The 17,955-nt window shown below is 43.6% G+C and overlaps 1 protein-coding gene across 2 annotated transcripts in view; it reads right to left on the bottom strand.

Annotated features, from left to right (window-relative positions):
• Positions 1-706: 706 nt before the first annotated feature.
• Positions 707-17,955, bottom strand: part of cep192 (centrosomal protein 192) — a 38,929-nt gene continuing 21,680 nt past the window's right edge. The window contains exons 32-52 of one of the 2 annotated variants that reach the window (XM_056434799.1): positions 17,548-17,640; positions 16,894-17,012; positions 16,523-16,723; positions 15,730-15,820; positions 14,787-14,966; positions 14,421-14,681; positions 13,033-13,154; positions 12,453-12,562; positions 12,123-12,282; positions 9,875-9,965; positions 9,701-9,758; positions 9,264-9,387; positions 7,956-8,061; positions 7,124-7,352; positions 6,659-6,735; positions 6,400-6,495; positions 3,980-4,099; positions 3,789-3,901; positions 3,554-3,680; positions 2,818-2,876; positions 707-1,778 (exon numbers count right to left, since the gene is read on the bottom strand). In XM_056434799.1, the coding sequence (XP_056290774.1) occupies positions 1,646-1,778; positions 2,818-2,876; positions 3,554-3,680; positions 3,789-3,901; positions 3,980-4,099; positions 6,400-6,495; positions 6,659-6,735; positions 7,124-7,352; positions 7,956-8,061; positions 9,264-9,387; positions 9,701-9,758; positions 9,875-9,965; positions 12,123-12,282; positions 12,453-12,562; positions 13,033-13,154; positions 14,421-14,681; positions 14,787-14,966; positions 15,730-15,820; positions 16,523-16,723; positions 16,894-17,012; positions 17,548-17,640 (2,670 nt within the window). In that variant the 3' untranslated portion in view covers positions 707-1,645. The remainder of the gene's footprint in view (positions 1,779-2,817; positions 2,877-3,553; positions 3,681-3,788; positions 3,902-3,979; positions 4,100-6,399; positions 6,496-6,658; positions 6,736-7,123; positions 7,353-7,955; positions 8,062-9,263; positions 9,388-9,700; positions 9,759-9,874; positions 9,966-12,122; positions 12,283-12,452; positions 12,563-13,032; positions 13,155-14,420; positions 14,682-14,786; positions 14,967-15,729; positions 15,821-16,522; positions 16,724-16,893; positions 17,013-17,547; positions 17,641-17,955) is intronic. The other variant, XM_056434800.1, reaches the window with a different exon arrangement.

The raw sequence follows: 17,955 nt of genomic DNA, 5'->3' as shown, positions 1-17,955 counted from the left end.
CGTTCCTGAGCTCTGGGCAAACTAGCACTATTATATTTGTCTTAATAAATAGGTGCTTCTCTTTAAATCCAGCTGTTTTCTGGCAGATGCAAAACAGAGAAATACAACTAATTATAGAGCTTAAACCTATTTGAGTACACATGATGAAATAGTTGTACAAGTCTATAATACACACCGAGTGGTGAGTTAAAGGATGTTAAACCACATGCCAGGTCCCGGGGACGGAGGACGTCGGATGTGTAGAGATTTTAAAGCTCTGTGTCTAATTTGTAATCTGTGGGCTATTAAAACTAAATGGAATTGAATTAAATGTAAAGCAGAGCCTAAATCACGACGGGATCTAAAGTAATTTAATAAAACCTTGGAATGAATGAGAGTCTGTGATGTCATGTCAGACTTCTTCTGTAATACTTCCAGCAATATGCTGCATGCTAATAACTCCTCAAAACTACGATATATTTATCATTATTGTACTTTATTACTGTTTTATTGCATTTAGAAAAGTTATATGAATAAAGTGCATTATCATCACGTGTGTATGCCATCAAAATGTCATGCTGCTTTAACCCCATTTCATCCTCATCTTTTATTCACAGTTTAATGTTTATACTGTAGTATATACACTATATGTATATATACTATAATGTTTTTATTGTCCTCGTCCACAGGACGGCGAGGAAGAAGAGAGACGCTCGACGCCGGGAGGTAAACAAACACATCAAAACATATTTATTTCACAAGTCACTTTCTTCTCCGACGACGATGCGATTGAAAAGCCAGCCGAGCTATTCGTCACAAAACTTTATTTAAAATGTCTACGTACAATATATTACATTATATGCCATTTAAAGCATGTGCAAAGTGTGTGTCTCAATCAGGAGGGCTCTGCGAGGAGGACGCCGCTGCTCCCTCCACACGCGTGTTCCCCGTGATATTACAGTTACAAAACTGATTATGGTTGTGAATCCAATACCACCCCCCCCCCTCACCCGCGCCCCTCCCCCGAAGCAATTTTGTCCATTTGCCCCAGAGCCAAAAGAGGATGCAGGGAGGTAATTTCCTGTGACTGGAGGGGTGATTAACGGCGTGTTCGCCATGGCAACCACACCGAGGCGGCGAGCTGAGGGAGACTCGTTCAGCTGGTAATCACAATCATTAACCATCCTGATGGCGCCGACCCGGCTGAACAGAGTACATCTGGACCGCCTGGGAGGTTGCCGAGAAGCCGACGCACGGCGCCGCCGACAAAAGGCCGCCGCCGCGCCGAGACGAGGAAACCGCGCCGGTGCCGAATGTGTCGGGACGCGTTGGGAAGCGAAGACGGATCCTCAAGAGCTTCTGATTTTAAAGTCTTTTAAATCTCATGTGGTCGTGTTCAAATGACTCAGTCGAGGTCGAGGCCCGGAGCCAGAGGCCGACTCAAAGAGACGCATCCCGGCCGGCGCCGCCGCCGCCTCGTTCCGTGACTCGGGGAACGAGCAAAGTGACGCTTCACAGAACTAAATGATTTCCGGTCAGAACAAACCGGTTCAGCTTCGGGCGCGAAAACGGGAAGCGATCGTTTATTTTTAGTTTTCTTCCAGTGGAGCCTCGAGTCCTCACCGTGAGGAGGCGGAGTCTCAGGCGGAGTCTCAGGCGGTCAGACTCAAGCCGTCGCCTCAGCGGTCAGCTGGATAACGAGACTTCCACTCGTTTCCGACTGGACGAGCAGCGAGCCGGCGTGGCGGCCTGCCGTCGTGGGCTTGAACTGGACGGGGAGCTTCAGGTAGTGCTGCGACCTGACGGGGGGGGGGGGGGGGGGTCAAGAGATGGATCGTCAAGAAAAAACATTTCAACATGAACGGAAACAGACGTGCATGTTGACATGAACACATCTTTTATGAAAGGACCGGCGGCCTGTTGATGCAGCTTAAAGCGACGGTACCCAGCAACTAGTCTGGCCCGGTCTTTATTTACAGGACTTTGGTTGATTTGATTGACCTCCACCCCCCCCCGCCCTCCTCAGCCTCTGATTGGCTCGTACCGGCTGCGTTCATTTGGCTTATTGCTGATGAACCACACGGTGGACGGTCGGTGGGGTTCGTGATTTCAGCAGTTTTCATAAAAGAAGTCCGTCTTCTCTCATATAGGATCACAATATCCGGATTGTTGTCATTTTTCTTAACATGCTTTCTAAAAATGACAAATGACCGATTGTGATGTGGCGTCATAATGAAACTTAAAGATTCAGCTTGATGTCGATGTGGCGCGCCGGTGAAATAATAAAATAAATAAAATGGCCCCCTGTGCTGGAATTTGAAAAATAGCCATAAAACACAAGAAAGAAAAAAAAACTACAAAAAGAATGTTGGAAATGACAAGATCCACAACGTGCAGGGGAGGGGCACACACACACACACACACACACACAGTAGGGGGGCTCACCACACACACACCTGCTGCAGGGCCGGCTCAGGCAACAGTGGAGATACAAAAAGTCATAATGACGATGTTGTTATTCTCAACAACGGGGATTAGTGATGGAAAAGCACCCGGCCTGGACGGCGTGCCGCATATAGGAACGTCCTCCGAGTCCCAGCATCTCCCGGTGAGCAGTGGGAAAACATCACACTCTACGTTACAGAGTCTCGAGTTACGCTGAAACTATTCCCGACTAAAACGAGAGCACCGAGCGGCTCGGACCCACGAGAGAGAAATCTGTGTTGCAAAACCAAAAGCTCCGAAACGGAAAAGCAGGAACAGAAGAATAACCTTGAGTTTCCTTCCCAATGCGTCACCCAGCTGTGTCTGTCTGGGATGAACGGCCGCTGGACTCACCTGAGGGAATATTTGGAATGCTTGATGTGGAACGGCTCCGTGGGGTTTACAAATTTCAGCTGCAAGTCAATTAGAGAAGCCACACATCAAACATCAAAACACAAATCCATGCAAAGCTCAAGGACAATCGTCAGGGGGTTACGACGTTCATCGTTTAGGAAAAACACAACCAAGACGTGCAACATTGAATTAAATGATAACTCGATGCAGGCATCTTTAGACAATATCCAGAACTCAAATTAAAAGAATTTAAAAAAAGGCTCCCTCGCGAAAACTCAGCTCATATTTGTCTCTGATAGAAACTGCTTCATATGTATATAAATATTTATGTATAATTAAATATAATAATATTTATAGATAAATGTATTTATATTAAAATATATTTAAATAAATGAATGTATATAAATATGTATGTATAAAAATATCTATATATACACACATTTATATAAATAAATATTTATATATATATAAATATATTTATGTAAATAAATACATTTATTTATATGAAAATATATTTATATAAATATGTTTAAATATGTATAAAATATATATTTATATATAAATACATTTATATAAATAAATATGTATATATAAATAAATATTTATATTTAAATATTTGTATATATATATAAAATATATACAAACATATTTATAAATACACATTTATATGTATATATACAAATATACATATGCTGCACTTCAGTGAGGAGGCGAGCGTGTCTTCACGAGGCCTCACCTCGTGCGTGTCGGCCGAGTTGTTGCGGATGTTGACCTTCAGGGTTCTGGCTTCGCCCGTCCGCGTGGCCGGGAAGGTGTAGAGCTCCTGAGGCGCGTACACGCCCCGCCGCGCAACTTCCTCCTGACTGAAAGATAGAAAATGGGTTCAAACCGCGAGCAAATAACCGGCCCCCGAAGACGAGACGCAACCTCGTTTAAAAACAGGACCCGGGCTTAAAAGAAATAGGTCTCACCTGGTCTTTCCCGCCGAGGCGTCGACTCTCTTCCTGGTCTTGACCGTGGCCTCGGTCTTCACCAGAGAGCAGTCTCCTTCCTGCGGTCCTTCCACTGGTCCAGACTTCACTCCCTTCAAAACAAGCAGGTTGGTGAATACACCCGAGAAAAGACATGCAGACAGACGTGTGTCCGCTGAACGGGTCCTCACGGTGCCGCAGAGCTGGAACCGGATTCTGGTCTTCTGCTGGGGCTCAGACACAGGGTGGCACTCCAGGTCCCAAAACTGGGCGTAGTCCCCTCGGTCCCGGGGCAGGAACGTGATCGGCACCTGGGAGAGCAATGAGAGACCGCGAGAGAAAGAAATCACGATAGATTTCACCCTCTAAAAAGATTGTTTTACTCCTCGAGGATCTCAGAGGCCGACCTCATAACTCTGAACAGTTCTTTACTGCTGCAGAGCTTTCATGTGGACCATAAAGCAACGGCAGCTTGTATTGAGCACATAAAACCAAAAAGAGAAGAAAAAAATTGTCACGTTCTGAAACGCCACACAATAAACAAAAACTGTTTATTTTAGACAACAAGGAGCTGCAAACAAGATTGGATTTGTCCCCCATTTTGTTTTTTGTTTTTTTTACTTCTGCTTTGCGTGGTTTGACCGTTGTGAATTAGTTGTGCATGTTTTGGTTTTTGTTTGTTTTGGATTACATTTAGCTGATTCCTGTAATAAACTTCTGGTTAGTTTTACTAAATATCAGTCATGAATAATTTAAAGCCTTAAGAGATGGGGAAATGAAAGGGAAGCAACAACGCCACCTGGGGACTTACACCCCTATGAATAAATAAATATTTTATATATATATTGTTTAATATATATACACGAATATATATGTATATATACATTATATATATATAAAACATATATGTGGTAGAAAAAAAAAGTATTGAAACACGTGTATTATTTATTTATACTATAAAAGTTTTTGCATGGGGGGGGGGGGGTCTAAAATGAAGAAATAAATAAATAATACAAATTAAATATATATTTTATTTATTATTTTTTTCATAATATATATACGATAAAAGTATTTGCATTTTTTTTAAAGTTAAAAAACAGTGTTCAGCCTCAGTTGTTTCTTACTCAGTCAGTACTCCATACTGCTCTCGAGAGGCTTCTTTAAACCCTCGGCTCGCACTCGACCTGCAATTACACCACATGCGCTGTAGGGGCCATTGGCCCCTGGAGGCCAATGTCGCCGTTGCACGCTCCCTATAGCCATGCTCGCAGGTAGGGCTCGGGCTCCGATGCCGTTGCCTGAGCCCTGGATGCCTCCCGTGGGTATGTATGTACAGGCCCTCCTGAGCAGCGACAAACTGACACCCTGGCTGAACTACAATATGACAATGTGTTCCAGGGCTATTTATAGTAGTGCAAGGAACCACCATTCTCAGTCACGGTGCAAATATTGTAATTTTTTTAAATTTTTGTTGTTGTTGTTGATGTGTGATATATTCCAGAGCTCACGGTCACGTCACAGAAACCGTCCGCACATTTCCCAATGCTTTAGTTTGAACGATATTTGCTTTTTGATGTGGCTGAGTTGGCTACCCCGGAGCATTGTGGGTAATGGTAAGGTCCACTCGGATTAGGGCTTTGTACCGAAGTACTGTTAGGATGATTTGGACCTTTTTTGGTGTTACTTTAATTCCACCTGTACTGCAGCAGTGAAGAGAAATGAGTTGCAGTGCCGTTTCCAGCCACACCGACACGCCGTGCTCCTCTCAGCTCAGCAGCTCGAACGTCAACAACAACGGTTCCCGTCAACCACCCGTAACTCCCGTTTTCCCACAGGTTAACCCCGCCTCCCCTCTACTCCGCCAATCACAGGCCCGCCCCCTCGACCAGCACGCACGGTGCCACACTGTGATTGACAGCCACTTCACAGGGTCGCTACAGTATTATTATTTGTTATTAGATATTATGATTAGTGCTGTGAAAAATAACGCGTTATGATTAAATTACAGGATTAATTAGTTTTGTTTTTTTAACGCATTTTACGCATGCGCAGAATGAGCTTCCAATCCGTCTGTTGTTGGTCGTCTCTCCAGCAGCATGTCATTCTGTCTCTACGTGATTAATATTTCAGGAGCACTGAAGAAGTCTGTAATGTGTGACGAGTCCTAAACTATAAAAGAAATTCAAAATTTTATTAGGCAGAAATAACATGAATCCATTGTTTGATTATTATTGTTTTTAGCCACTGACGCTGGGCTAAAGAAAACTAATTAAAGTAAATAATATTGATCATACATTTATTTTATAAGGCGCCTTTTAAGGCACTCAAGGTCGCCGTACAACACATTAAAACATTGATGGACACAATTAAAAAAGCAGAAAAGTGTATTCTGGTAGGTCTTCGTTCATAACGGGGTTCTAGCTGTTGGGGATTTTCACCTGTAAAAAGCGTCTTTACATACCTAGATGCCCTGAAAGTACAGATTCACTGTGAATGCAGTGTGAGTGTGTGTGTGTGTGTGTGTGTTTCTACGTGGCCGCGGGAGGAAAGCTGAACTTCATCAATGGAGCATCGTCTAAAGTTCCCTCGGCTCAGGCCGCCTGCCGCCTACCTGCATCTTCTCGTAGGCCCCCAGGGTGCCTGAGACCCCGGAGCACCTGAAGGCCGTGTAGGTGGCCCGGTAGACGTCTCCGGTGTGGTCCACGCCCTGCGGAGGAGAGACCCGAGTCACACTGACGCTACAACACAAACACATTACTAACGTGGGTCGGCTACACGCACATCTGGAATCTAAAGACATGAACTACAAATTACATAATTTGAGGATGATGAAGAGGAGAAGAGTAAACTGAACGCAGAAGGAAAAGCACCTTGACGTATGGAGGAGCAAATGATGACAGGTACCACCTCACTTCACCGTCCCCGTTCTGCACCCCCAGCTGGGCCTCTGAAGTAGAGGAGCACAGTCTGAGTCTCACACACACACACACGGTCGCTCAAAGCGCCACCTACAGGGCAGAAAGCGGTACTGCTAAATCGTTAAAAGTTTACTATTTTCAAAGTTAGTTATATATATATTCTCAATATCCCCAAATATTCCTGAGCATACCCTGCTTCTATACAACCAGAGGAGTCGCCCCCTGGTGGCCAGTAGAGAGAATGCAGCTTTAACACATGAAGCACAGATTTCTTTACAACCATAGAAGTCGCCCCCTGGTGGCCAGGAGATGCATTTATTTTCACGATCAGAAGTGGACCGTAAGTTACAAAAAGGCGTAGAAGCTCGGGATAAGAGTGTGAACCCACATCAGTCCCCTGGTCCGCCCCCTCCCTACCTGACGTGTCCCCTGAGGTGGTGGTGGGGAACTTGATGGTCTTGGAGCTGATCTCCACCGGGGCGTGAGGCGCCTGAGGGGTCTGCGGAGGCAGCGAGAGCCGGGCGGCGAGCCTGGCCACGGGCGGCACCGGGGTGGCAGCCTGGGGAGGCAGCGCCGACAGGGTGGCGTCTGCTGGGGTGGCCGACACATCCAGAGCCAGGTCCCTACGGATCTGGACCTTAATGAACTGAACCAGCGGACACAATGCACACGTCGTTAAAGGGGCAGTAGGACATGTTACAGAAGATGTTCGGAGGACCAGTCGGGAGCAAAGCAATGTGCTGCTGTGGACATAACACCGGATAAAATAAGAGATTTCACTGCTCAGATTAAGAGCGTTGCTTGTCGGTGTGTGTGTGTGACTTCAAGATGCTTATTGGTATTCTAGGTTTACTGATACAACTGTGGGAAATCTATTTGTTGGGAGGCTGCCCAAATAGAAAAATAACATTTTTTAAAGAAAAAGTTAAATATCCATCTGAGAAAATAATAAACCAAATAGACAATAAAAGATCATAAACTAATCAAACCAGGCGACAAAGAACTAGAAACTTTGGGTTTTCTGAGAAGCAAAATTACCATCTCGCGGCTTTGAAAAGAATTAAAGACGGACACGTCTCATCGTTAACGACGTAAAGCGGTGAAAATATTCTAAATATAGCAGCTGAGCCACAGCAGCACACGTCTCTGTCTCTACACTGATGAGGTCATCCACTGCAGCCGACGCTCCGACTGCTTCCTCACACGACCACGGCTCTCCCTCAGAGTCCTCGCGGCTCACGACTCGTACCTTCTGCTGGCCGTCACACTGGACGTAAATCTGCCCGCTCCACGGCAGCGGGGTGGATTTCGTTGCTAGTGACGGGTTGGGGCTGATCAAGATCTGCAGCTGGCACCTTGTTCAACGGGGAACACAAAACATTCATGGGATGAGGAAAGAGTACAATCATTAGCTGGATGAAACTAAAAGAAAAAAAGAGGAGGACTTCTTCTTCTTCCTTCCTCCTTCATCCCCCTCCTCCTTCTCCTCTTCCTTCCTCCTTCAGCCACCTCCTCCTTCTCCTTCTTCCCTTCTCCTCTTCCTTCCTCCTTCATCCCCCCCTTCTCCTCTTCCTTCCTCATTCATCCCCCCCTTCTTCTTCCCTTCTCCTCTTCCTTCCTCCCCCCTTTCTTCTTCCCTTCTCCTCTTCCTTCCTCCTTCATCCCCCCTTTCTTCTTCCCTTCTCTTCTTCCTTCCTCCTTCATCCCCCCTTTCTTCTTCCCTTCTCCTCTTCATCCCCCCTTCTTCTTCCCTTCTCCTCTTCCTTCCTCATTCATCCCCCCCTTCTTCTTCCCTTCTCCTCTTCCTTCCTCCTTCATCCCCCTCTTCTTCTTCCCTTCTCCTCTTCCTTCCTCCTTCATCCCCCCCTTCTCCTCTTCCTTCCTCCTTCATCCCCCCTTTCTTCTTCCCTTCTCCTCTTCCTTCCTCCTTCATCCCCTTCTTCTTCTTCTCCCCTTCCTTCACCCCCCCTTCTTCTTCTTTCTCCTCCTCCACGTTCTTCTCCTTCTTCCTTCTCCTTCATCCCTTCTTCTTTCTCCTCCTCCACGTTCTTCTTCTTCTTCCTTCTCCTCTTCCTTCCTCCCCCCTTCTCCTCTTCCTTCATCTCCTTCTTCCCTTCTCCTCTTCATCCCCCCCTTCTTCGTCTTACCCCCTTCTCCTCTTCCTTCATCCCCCCCTTCTTCTTCCCCCTTCTCCTCTTCCTTCCTCCTTCATCCCCCTTCTTCTTCTTACCCCCTTCTCCTCTTCCTTCATCCCCCTTCTTCTCCCCCCCTTCTCCTCTTCCTTCCTGCTTCATCCCCCCCTTCTTCTTCTTCTTCCCCCCTTCATCCCCCCCTTTTTCTTCTTCTTCTTCTTCCCCCCTTCTCCTCTTCCTTCCTCCATCATTTAGTGGCGCCATGATGACGTCACATACATACACCTCAAATTAAACTCTGTCCAGTTTGGTAAATGCAGATATACTACTGGACTCTGAACTGTAAAGCGACTTCGAGTGTCTAGAGAAGCGCGATATAAAATAAATGATTATTATTATTATTATATGACCAGGCGTGTTCTTACTGGGGCTCGATGACGCCGTGCTGCGGGGTGATGGTGAGGCAGTGGGCGGGCCACGACAGGTCAAAGCTCAGCTCTCTGGACGCGTGGTTCCGGATCTGAACCTGACTGGTGGAGGCCGTGCCGTCTAAAAAGAAACAAAAACGGCAGCAAAATAAATGGAATAAAAGGTTTAATGCCACATAAGTGAAATGACCGGATCACTTTCCTGATGAATTGCAGTGATGCAAATTGTTGAGATTTAGAACGCGCTCTTGCACCCATCATGTATATTTTTTCACTAAACATCAATATTGTTTCCATCAACAAGCACGTAGCATTACTTCCTGTCTTCAAAGTAAAAGCACTTCCTGTTTCCATGCTGTTCACAATAAAAGTAAAACATGCATTGAAAACAAGTGGCAACAATAAGAGGCCTTTGAAAGGTGGCGTCCGCTCACTGATGGTGGGGGCTGCGAGCACCAGCTGCTCCGGGCGGAGGGTCCAGGACTCTGAAGCCTGAAGGAAAAAACAAAAACAAGAAGCTTTACGCATTTTAAACTCTTTAGCGGCGGAACTAAAGATTCATCTCATTGCTCAACACAGTGAAGCTGCTGCAGAGGGGCTCGCCGTACCTTTAAGGGGGGCTCCGCCACTCTGAGAGCCGGACCCTGGGGGCCTTTCACCGGCAGCACGTCCAGAGACACGTTGACGTTCGCCGAGCCGCTGGGCATCACACAACAACAACAACAACAACAATATATCTCATCATGTACATCTCAACATGTATATCTCAACATGTACATCTCAACATGTACATCTCATCATGTACATCTCATCATGTACATCTCATCATGTACATCTCAACATGTATATCTCATCATGTATATCTCATCATGTATATCTCAACATGTACATCTCAACATGTACATCTCATCATGTACATCTCAACATGTACATCTCATCATGTACATCTCAACATGTACATCTCAACATGTACATCTCATCATGTACATCTCATCATGTATATCTCAACATGTATATCTCATCATGTATATCTCATCATGTATATCTCAACATGTATATCTCATCATGTATATCTCAACATGTATATCTCAACATGTACATCTCATCATGTACATCTCATCATGTACATCTCAACATGTACATCTCAACATGTACATCTCAACATGTACATCTCAACATGTATATCTCATCATGTATATCTCATCATGTATATCTCAAAATGTATATCTCATGTACATCTCATCATGTATATCTCAACATGTACATCTCATCATGTACATCTCATCATGTATATCTCATCATGTACATCTCAACATGTACATCTCATCATGTACATCTCATCATGTACATCTCATCATGTACATCTCAACATGTACATCTCAACATGTACATCTCATCATGTACATCTCAACATGTACATCTCATCATGTACATCTCAACATGTATATCTCAACATGTACATCTCAACATGTACATCTCAACATGTACATCTCAACATGTACATCTCAACATGTACATCTCAACATGTACATCTCATCATGTACATCTCATCATGTATATCTCATCATGTATATCTCAACATGTACATCTCATCATGTATATCTCATCATGTACATCTCATCATGTATATCTCAACATGTACATCTCAACATGTATATCTCAACATGTATATCTCAACATGTATATCTCATCATGTATATCTCAACATGTACATCTCATCATGTATATCTCAACATGTACATCTCAACATGTACATCTCAACATGTATATCTCAACATGTACATCTCAACATGTACATCTCAACATGTATATCTCATCATGTATATCTCATCATGTACATCTCAACATGTACATCTCATCATGTACATCTCAACATGTACATCTCAACATGTACATCTCAACATGTACATCTCAACATGTATATCTCAACATGTACATCTCAACATGTACATCTCAACATGTATATCTCATCATGTATATCTCATCATGTACATCTCAACATGTACATCTCATCATGTATATCTCAACATGTACATCTCAACATGTACATCTCAACATGTATATCTCAACATGTACATCTCAACATGTACATCTCAACATGTATATCTCATCATGTATATCTCATCATGTACATCTCAATGTACATCTCAACATGTACATCTCAACATGTACATCTCAACATGTACATCTCAACATGTACATCTCAACATGTACATCTCAACATGTACATCTCAACATGTACATCTCAACATGTACATCTCAACATGTACATCTCAACATGTACATCTTAACATGTACATCTCAACATGTACATCTCAACATGTATATCTCATCATGTATATCTCATCATGTACATCTCAACATGTACATCTCATCATGTACATCTCAACATGTACATCTCAACATGTACATCTCAACATGTACATCTCAACATGTACATCTTAACATGTACATCTCAACATGTATATCTCATCATGTACATCTCAACATGTACATCTCAACATGTACATCTCAACATGTACATCTCAACATGTACATCTCAACATGTATATCTCATCATGTATATCTCATCATGTACATCTCAACATGTACATCTCAACATGTACATCTCAACATGTACATCTCAACATGTACATCTCATCATGTATATCTCATCATGTACATCTCAACATGTACATCTCATCATGTACATCTCATCATGTACATCTCATCATGTATATCTCATCATGTATATCTCATCATGTACATCTCAACATGTACATCTCATCATGTACATCTCAACATGTACATCTCAACATGTATATCTCAACATGTATATCTCAACATGTATGTGTCATGTTGGGGGTGTGCTGGTACCCGTTGGAGGAGGCGGAGGAGGAGGGAGGCAGCAGCAGCTCCGCGTGGTCGCTCCGCTCACCGTCTCCGCTCTTGGCGCTTCCCAACAACGACACCACGACCTTGTTCATGTTCCCGTAGAAGATGTGCGCCTCGTTGGGCCGCTGGGGAAGGTCGTAGGCTACGGAGAAGGGGGAGGAGTTAGGAGAGGCGGCCATGTTTTAGACGTGCGACACCGGTCATTTCCAGCATCTTCCTCCTTCCCTCTTCGGTGATGTGAAGACTTTGCAGATAAAACAACTTTATAGTATTACTACGTATATATTTTAACGGGTACTATTTGGACATTACTCTCCGTGACGTGCTCCTCTCCCAGGAACGTCTCGTTGAAGTTGACGTGCCTCAGCAGGCTGTTCTCAGACAGAGCTTTACGCACCGACTCCGGTTTGCTCTGAAGCAATCTGAAGAAAACACGTCAACGGGAGTTAGAAACTATCATCAGCACCTGAGAGGTTTATATTATTAAAATCTACAGTCCAGCTCCCAAAGCTTCTGTAGGCAACACACACATTACTACACACACACACTGCAAGACACACACACATTACTAGACACAAACACACTGCAAGACACACACACACATACATTAGACACACACACACACAATGTTTTCTTTCCACTAGTCAATGTAACTACTAGTTGTCACTGAAACTTTCCCAGTGGAATATTTACAACAATCTTTTATTTCTAGTAGAAGATTTCTGAAATATAAAAGTTTAAATACTCAACATGAGGCGTTTGCAGAAACGGAAACTTAATCTGACAAAGTAGAATAAACATGTGGGTGTGTATGGTGGATGTTTTCTTTCCGTCTGAAAGAAGAAGTGATGAAGAGTAAACAGCCTAAATATCCCCCAGAGCGCCGGCTCACCTCCGGTACTGTTGCCTGGAGACCTCGTCTCCACAGAACAGGCAGACGGTCGCCAGCAGCGGATTGGCCGACTGACACAGGGCCCGCTCTCTCTGGGTGGACTTCACGAGCACAGTGATCACCTGACACACACACACACACACACACACACACACACACACACACACACACACACACACACACACACACACACACACACACACACACACACACACACACACACACACACACACACACACACACACACACACACACACACACACACACACACACACACACACACACACACACACACACACACACACACACACACACACACTGAATTAGTAACATGGACAAGGCACACAAGAGATTTACTAAAGAAAAAGTAACAATTACAGCGATAGACTAAAGAAGGGCCTCCTCTGGTCAGAATATGGGATCATCTTCAGGGTTCAGGCACTTTTTGACCAACAGATTTCCAGAACGTAAATCAAATTTTTACCCAATTTTCAATTTTGTGAAATAATAATAATAATAATAATACATTACATTTCTCTAGCGCTTTTCAAAATACTCAAAGACGCTTAAATCTCGGAGCATGCATAAAAAAGTGAGAAGATGTCGTATTTAAACTAACAATTAGAAATCCAAAGCATACAGTATAAAACCTTAAATGACTCAAATGAATGAGACAATAGTTTGATTAAAGAGAATAAACATTTATGTCTTTTCAGTTAACCCTTGTGTTGCCTTCGGGTCAATTTGACCCGATTCAATGTTTAATGTCGGTGTTCTTTCGGGAGTCAACAAACAAACATAAAGTACCTCACACTTAAACTTGGAAAACAATATTAATTCTAATAATTTTCTGGAGATTTTAATAGCTGGGGTCATATTGACCTCAAGGGTAAAATATGTTAGTAAATATAAAGGTAACAGGAGGGTTAAACATTGAATCGGGTCATATTGACCCGAAGGCAACACAAGGGTTAAGGTGCGAGTATGAAAGAGCGTACGCCGGTTTATATTTTGAGCGTCATTCTTTTAAATAGCATATTAATTATTTAAAACTCAGCGTAAAGGAACATATGAATATAACGTGACTTTACGAACCCTGATCAAAAGGTACAATTTGATTGGATTTTTTCCTTGTAAGCCCTCTGCTGATTATTATATTTGAGAGTTTAAAAAATAGTCTGATAATACATTTTGAGCGTCTTTCTTTTAAAAGTATATTAATTATTTAAATCTCAGCGTAAATGCACATATGAATATAACACATTCCCATGACTTTACCAAAACGTTGGCCTGGAAATAACCATTTGACAAAATTCCAGGGCTCTTCCAGGTTTTCCGTGACCGTAGGAACCCCGTTATCTCAGCGTCCTCGTGGTATTCCCCCGTACCTCTTGTGTCCTCTCCTTCAGGACAAACTGCGAGGGCGCCAGGCTGATGACGGAGGGCTCCATGACCGCCCGGCTCTGCACGTCGGAGAAGGTCACGGCTTTGATGAACGCGGCCCTGGAGCCGGTGTTCCTCACGCACAGGCACACTTTGCTGACGCGGCCGACGGCGACGTCGCTCAGCGTCGCCACGTATCCGTCCGCCTGCTTCCTCTGGTCCTCCAGGATGATGTTGCTCGTCCCGCCGTAGCCCGACAGAGGAATCTGGAAGGGAAAATAAAACTTAAAACCCTTTTCTAGAAAAGCAAAGAGATGGCCGACGAAAGAGAAAGAAGCCAGAGAGCCCGCCGCCCCCCACGCCATCCTCACAGTGAATTTGACCCCGGGCTGAGAGGGCCGGCCTCCAGACTGCTTTATCTCCAGCTTGGCCAACATGCACGCCACCCGGGTGGGAGCGAAGAGCAGGTGGACCGCCACGTCCTCTTTGGGCCGGATGGACAGCTCGCCGTGTCGGGTCAGACGCTCCTCCAGACTGAACATGCTCTGGAGCTGAGGGAGAAGAAAACATTTATATATATATATATATATATATATAGAGAGAGAGATAGATAGATAGAGAGAGAGAGACATAAACTCATGTTTACAATGTTTATTGAGGGAATACATTTAAAAAAAAAGTCAATATATAGACTTCTATACAACCAGAGGAGTCGCCCCCTAGTGGTCAGGAGAGAGAATGCAGCTTTAACACATAAGGCATAGACTTCGATATTCGATACAACCCTAGGAGTCGCCCTCTGGTGGTCAGGAGAGAGAATGCAGCTTTAACACATGAAGCATAGACTTCTATACAACCAGAGGAGTCGTCCCCTAGTGGTCAGAAGAGAGAATGCAGCGTTAACACATGAAGCATAGACTTCTATACAACCAGAGGAGTCGCCCCCTGGTGGTCAGGAGAGAGATTGAAGCTTTAAGACACTTCTGCTCTGACTTCAGTGAGCAGTCCGCTGCATTTCCGTCTTTGGTTGATTTCGAAGACGATAAGTTGGAAAGTGAGACGTGTGGCAGACCACTGGAGGCCTTTTCATCTGTGACCGAGGCTCCAGGAAGATGAATGCACAGAAGACAGACAGACATCGTCTATGGTTCGGCTAGAACGATTATTTAAAACAATCTATTAGAAGTCCAACAATGCTATTCGGTGCAGTACTCCTTTAATAACGCATGAATGCATCCACATGTCAAAGGATGCTCTTATCAAGGAAGAAAAGAGATTACATGTTTTTTGAGATGTGCAAATATTACAACAGACCTGAAAACAGTCCTGGTCTTGACCCCGAATAAGCAACCGCAGCTGCTGGGTGGCGTTGGTGGAGTTGTTCCTCAGAACCAGCTTCTGCTGGCTGGAGAACAATGGAGACGGTCGGTTGTGTGATTCAGGTTAGTGTGCTGGAGTTGTGTGTGAGTTACGTGTGCTTTCGACACACTTTGATTTGAGATGGAGTCATTATGTAAAAAAGGTTCCTCTATTCAAGTCCAACCTGCAGCCAGGTAAACAGTAAAAGAAGGATTTCTACGGGGGACTGAGCCTCGTTACTGGCGTCTGTAAATTGTGCATTATGTTGAAATAGCATCTGAGAAATAACACTCCCTGTGGAGACGCTCTGTCCCTTCTCATGAATAACATTATACAAGCCGTAATAGAATGAGTAGAATCTCCAGGTCCACTGGGCCTGGATTTTCTATTATTTATTACTTTCCTATGAATAATATATATATATATAATTAAAAAATATATATTTAATAATAAAAAAATATGTTTATTTAATAAAATGTAAAAAATATATAGCTTATTAAATATATATAAATATATATTTAATAATATATATAAATATATATTTAATAATATATATAAATATATATATGTATATTTTTTGATAACATTTTTTAAATAATATATATATAATAATACATATGTATATTTTGTTGATAACATTTTTTAAATAATATATATATATATATCTAATGATAAAATAATATATATATATATATATATACACATTTGCAACCAGGTAAAATGAATGAGGAACTTAAAAGTTGCGTACACAGCTCGGCCCAGAGTAACCCCTCCCCAGGCTACGAACTGCTTGTTGGAGAGAATTGGCGGAACGTCGTTGGCAACGCCGGCACCAAAGACGACCGCAGTGGGGATGACGGTGGGTTTCCCAGAGTCCTCTGGGACAACTTGTCCTCTCAGGGTTACCTCGTACTGAGGACCCGACGGCAGCACCAAGATGGTGAGCAGGCTGCAACGCAACAAGCACAACAGAGTGGATCCCGGAGTCGACACGTTTCGAGGGAATAAGACGGATGCATATGAATAGTTCATTGAAATGTTGTACTTTGATTAAAATCAGACTGGTCTTCTTCTTCTGCGCCGTTTGGTTACTTCAACAGCAAATACATGTGTGTGTACCTTTCTCGACATTTCCTGCTTCCTTGTGCTTTGAAGGACACGGCGATGCTTTTCTCCTCTCCCATCCTCAGAGACAGCTCATCGGGCGCCACGGAGAAACAGTCCTCAGCGTCGCTGCCCTATAAACGGGAAGGAATGAGACGATGAGAGGGAAGAAGAGTGGGAAGAAGAGGGAGAACCTGGGAGGAAAAGACGGGGCGTAGATAGAGAGCTGGGCGTAAAATGATTTAATCATTTTAAATGGTTTAGCACCATTGATTTTTTATTTTTGTAAAAATTTAAATCAATATGCACTTTCTCTTGGGTAATTACACAAGCGCCGTGGGTCCTGGGATGAGAATGGGATCGCATCCAACATGAGAACGTGTTTAATCTATTTTTAATGTTTTTCTTCAGGAAAAACATCTTTTAACTCCCGTTTTAAAAAAAGTTACCGTAAATTTGATAAAAGTTAATAATCCCTTCGTCGGCCTCGTTTGTTTTTAAGATAAATCGTGGTGTGATTCGGAAAGAGATGAGATTTTTCGGCCGTGTCGTCCAATGGAGAAAACAAAATATCATTGAATCCCCACCGCGTGTGTGACAGTCCGAGTCCAGAATGTCACAGGCTTACCCAAATCCCAAATCTAATAATAAGAAAAAGGTCAGAATTACCTTGAGCTTCAGCTGCACGTCGATGTTTCCTGCGTTCTTTAATGGCAGCATCTGTTGGCTGGATTTACCGGCCGGCGCAGACAGACTGACGGTCTAGACAAGAGGAGCAGGAATAAAACTTTATGTTAAATACAATAAAACATCTCCCATCAGGTCCACTTTTGCAAAAACAGAAACATCCACAGGTGGGTCCCGTGCGCCGACTTTAAAAAAATGTGCGTGTGTTAAAGCGTCTCTAAACCACGACCCCCCGTCTCTCCTTCCTGTTCGGCAAACTGACTTATTTGTAAAGTGTGAGCGGCTCAGAGCTCTGAAAGAAATATGAAGTAACTGAACACGACGATTCACAAACCTCAATCGGTTCCAACATGGTCGTGTCGGCACAAAAAAAAGGGGACGAATAAATCT

Source organism: Pseudoliparis swirei, chromosome 16 (assembly GCF_029220125.1).
Source record: "Pseudoliparis swirei isolate HS2019 ecotype Mariana Trench chromosome 16, NWPU_hadal_v1, whole genome shotgun sequence".
Classification (NCBI taxonomy): Eukaryota; Metazoa; Chordata; class Actinopteri; order Perciformes; family Liparidae; genus Pseudoliparis; species Pseudoliparis swirei.
Note: the sequence above shows the minus strand (reverse complement) of the source record. Positions and strands in the feature narration are given on the sequence as shown.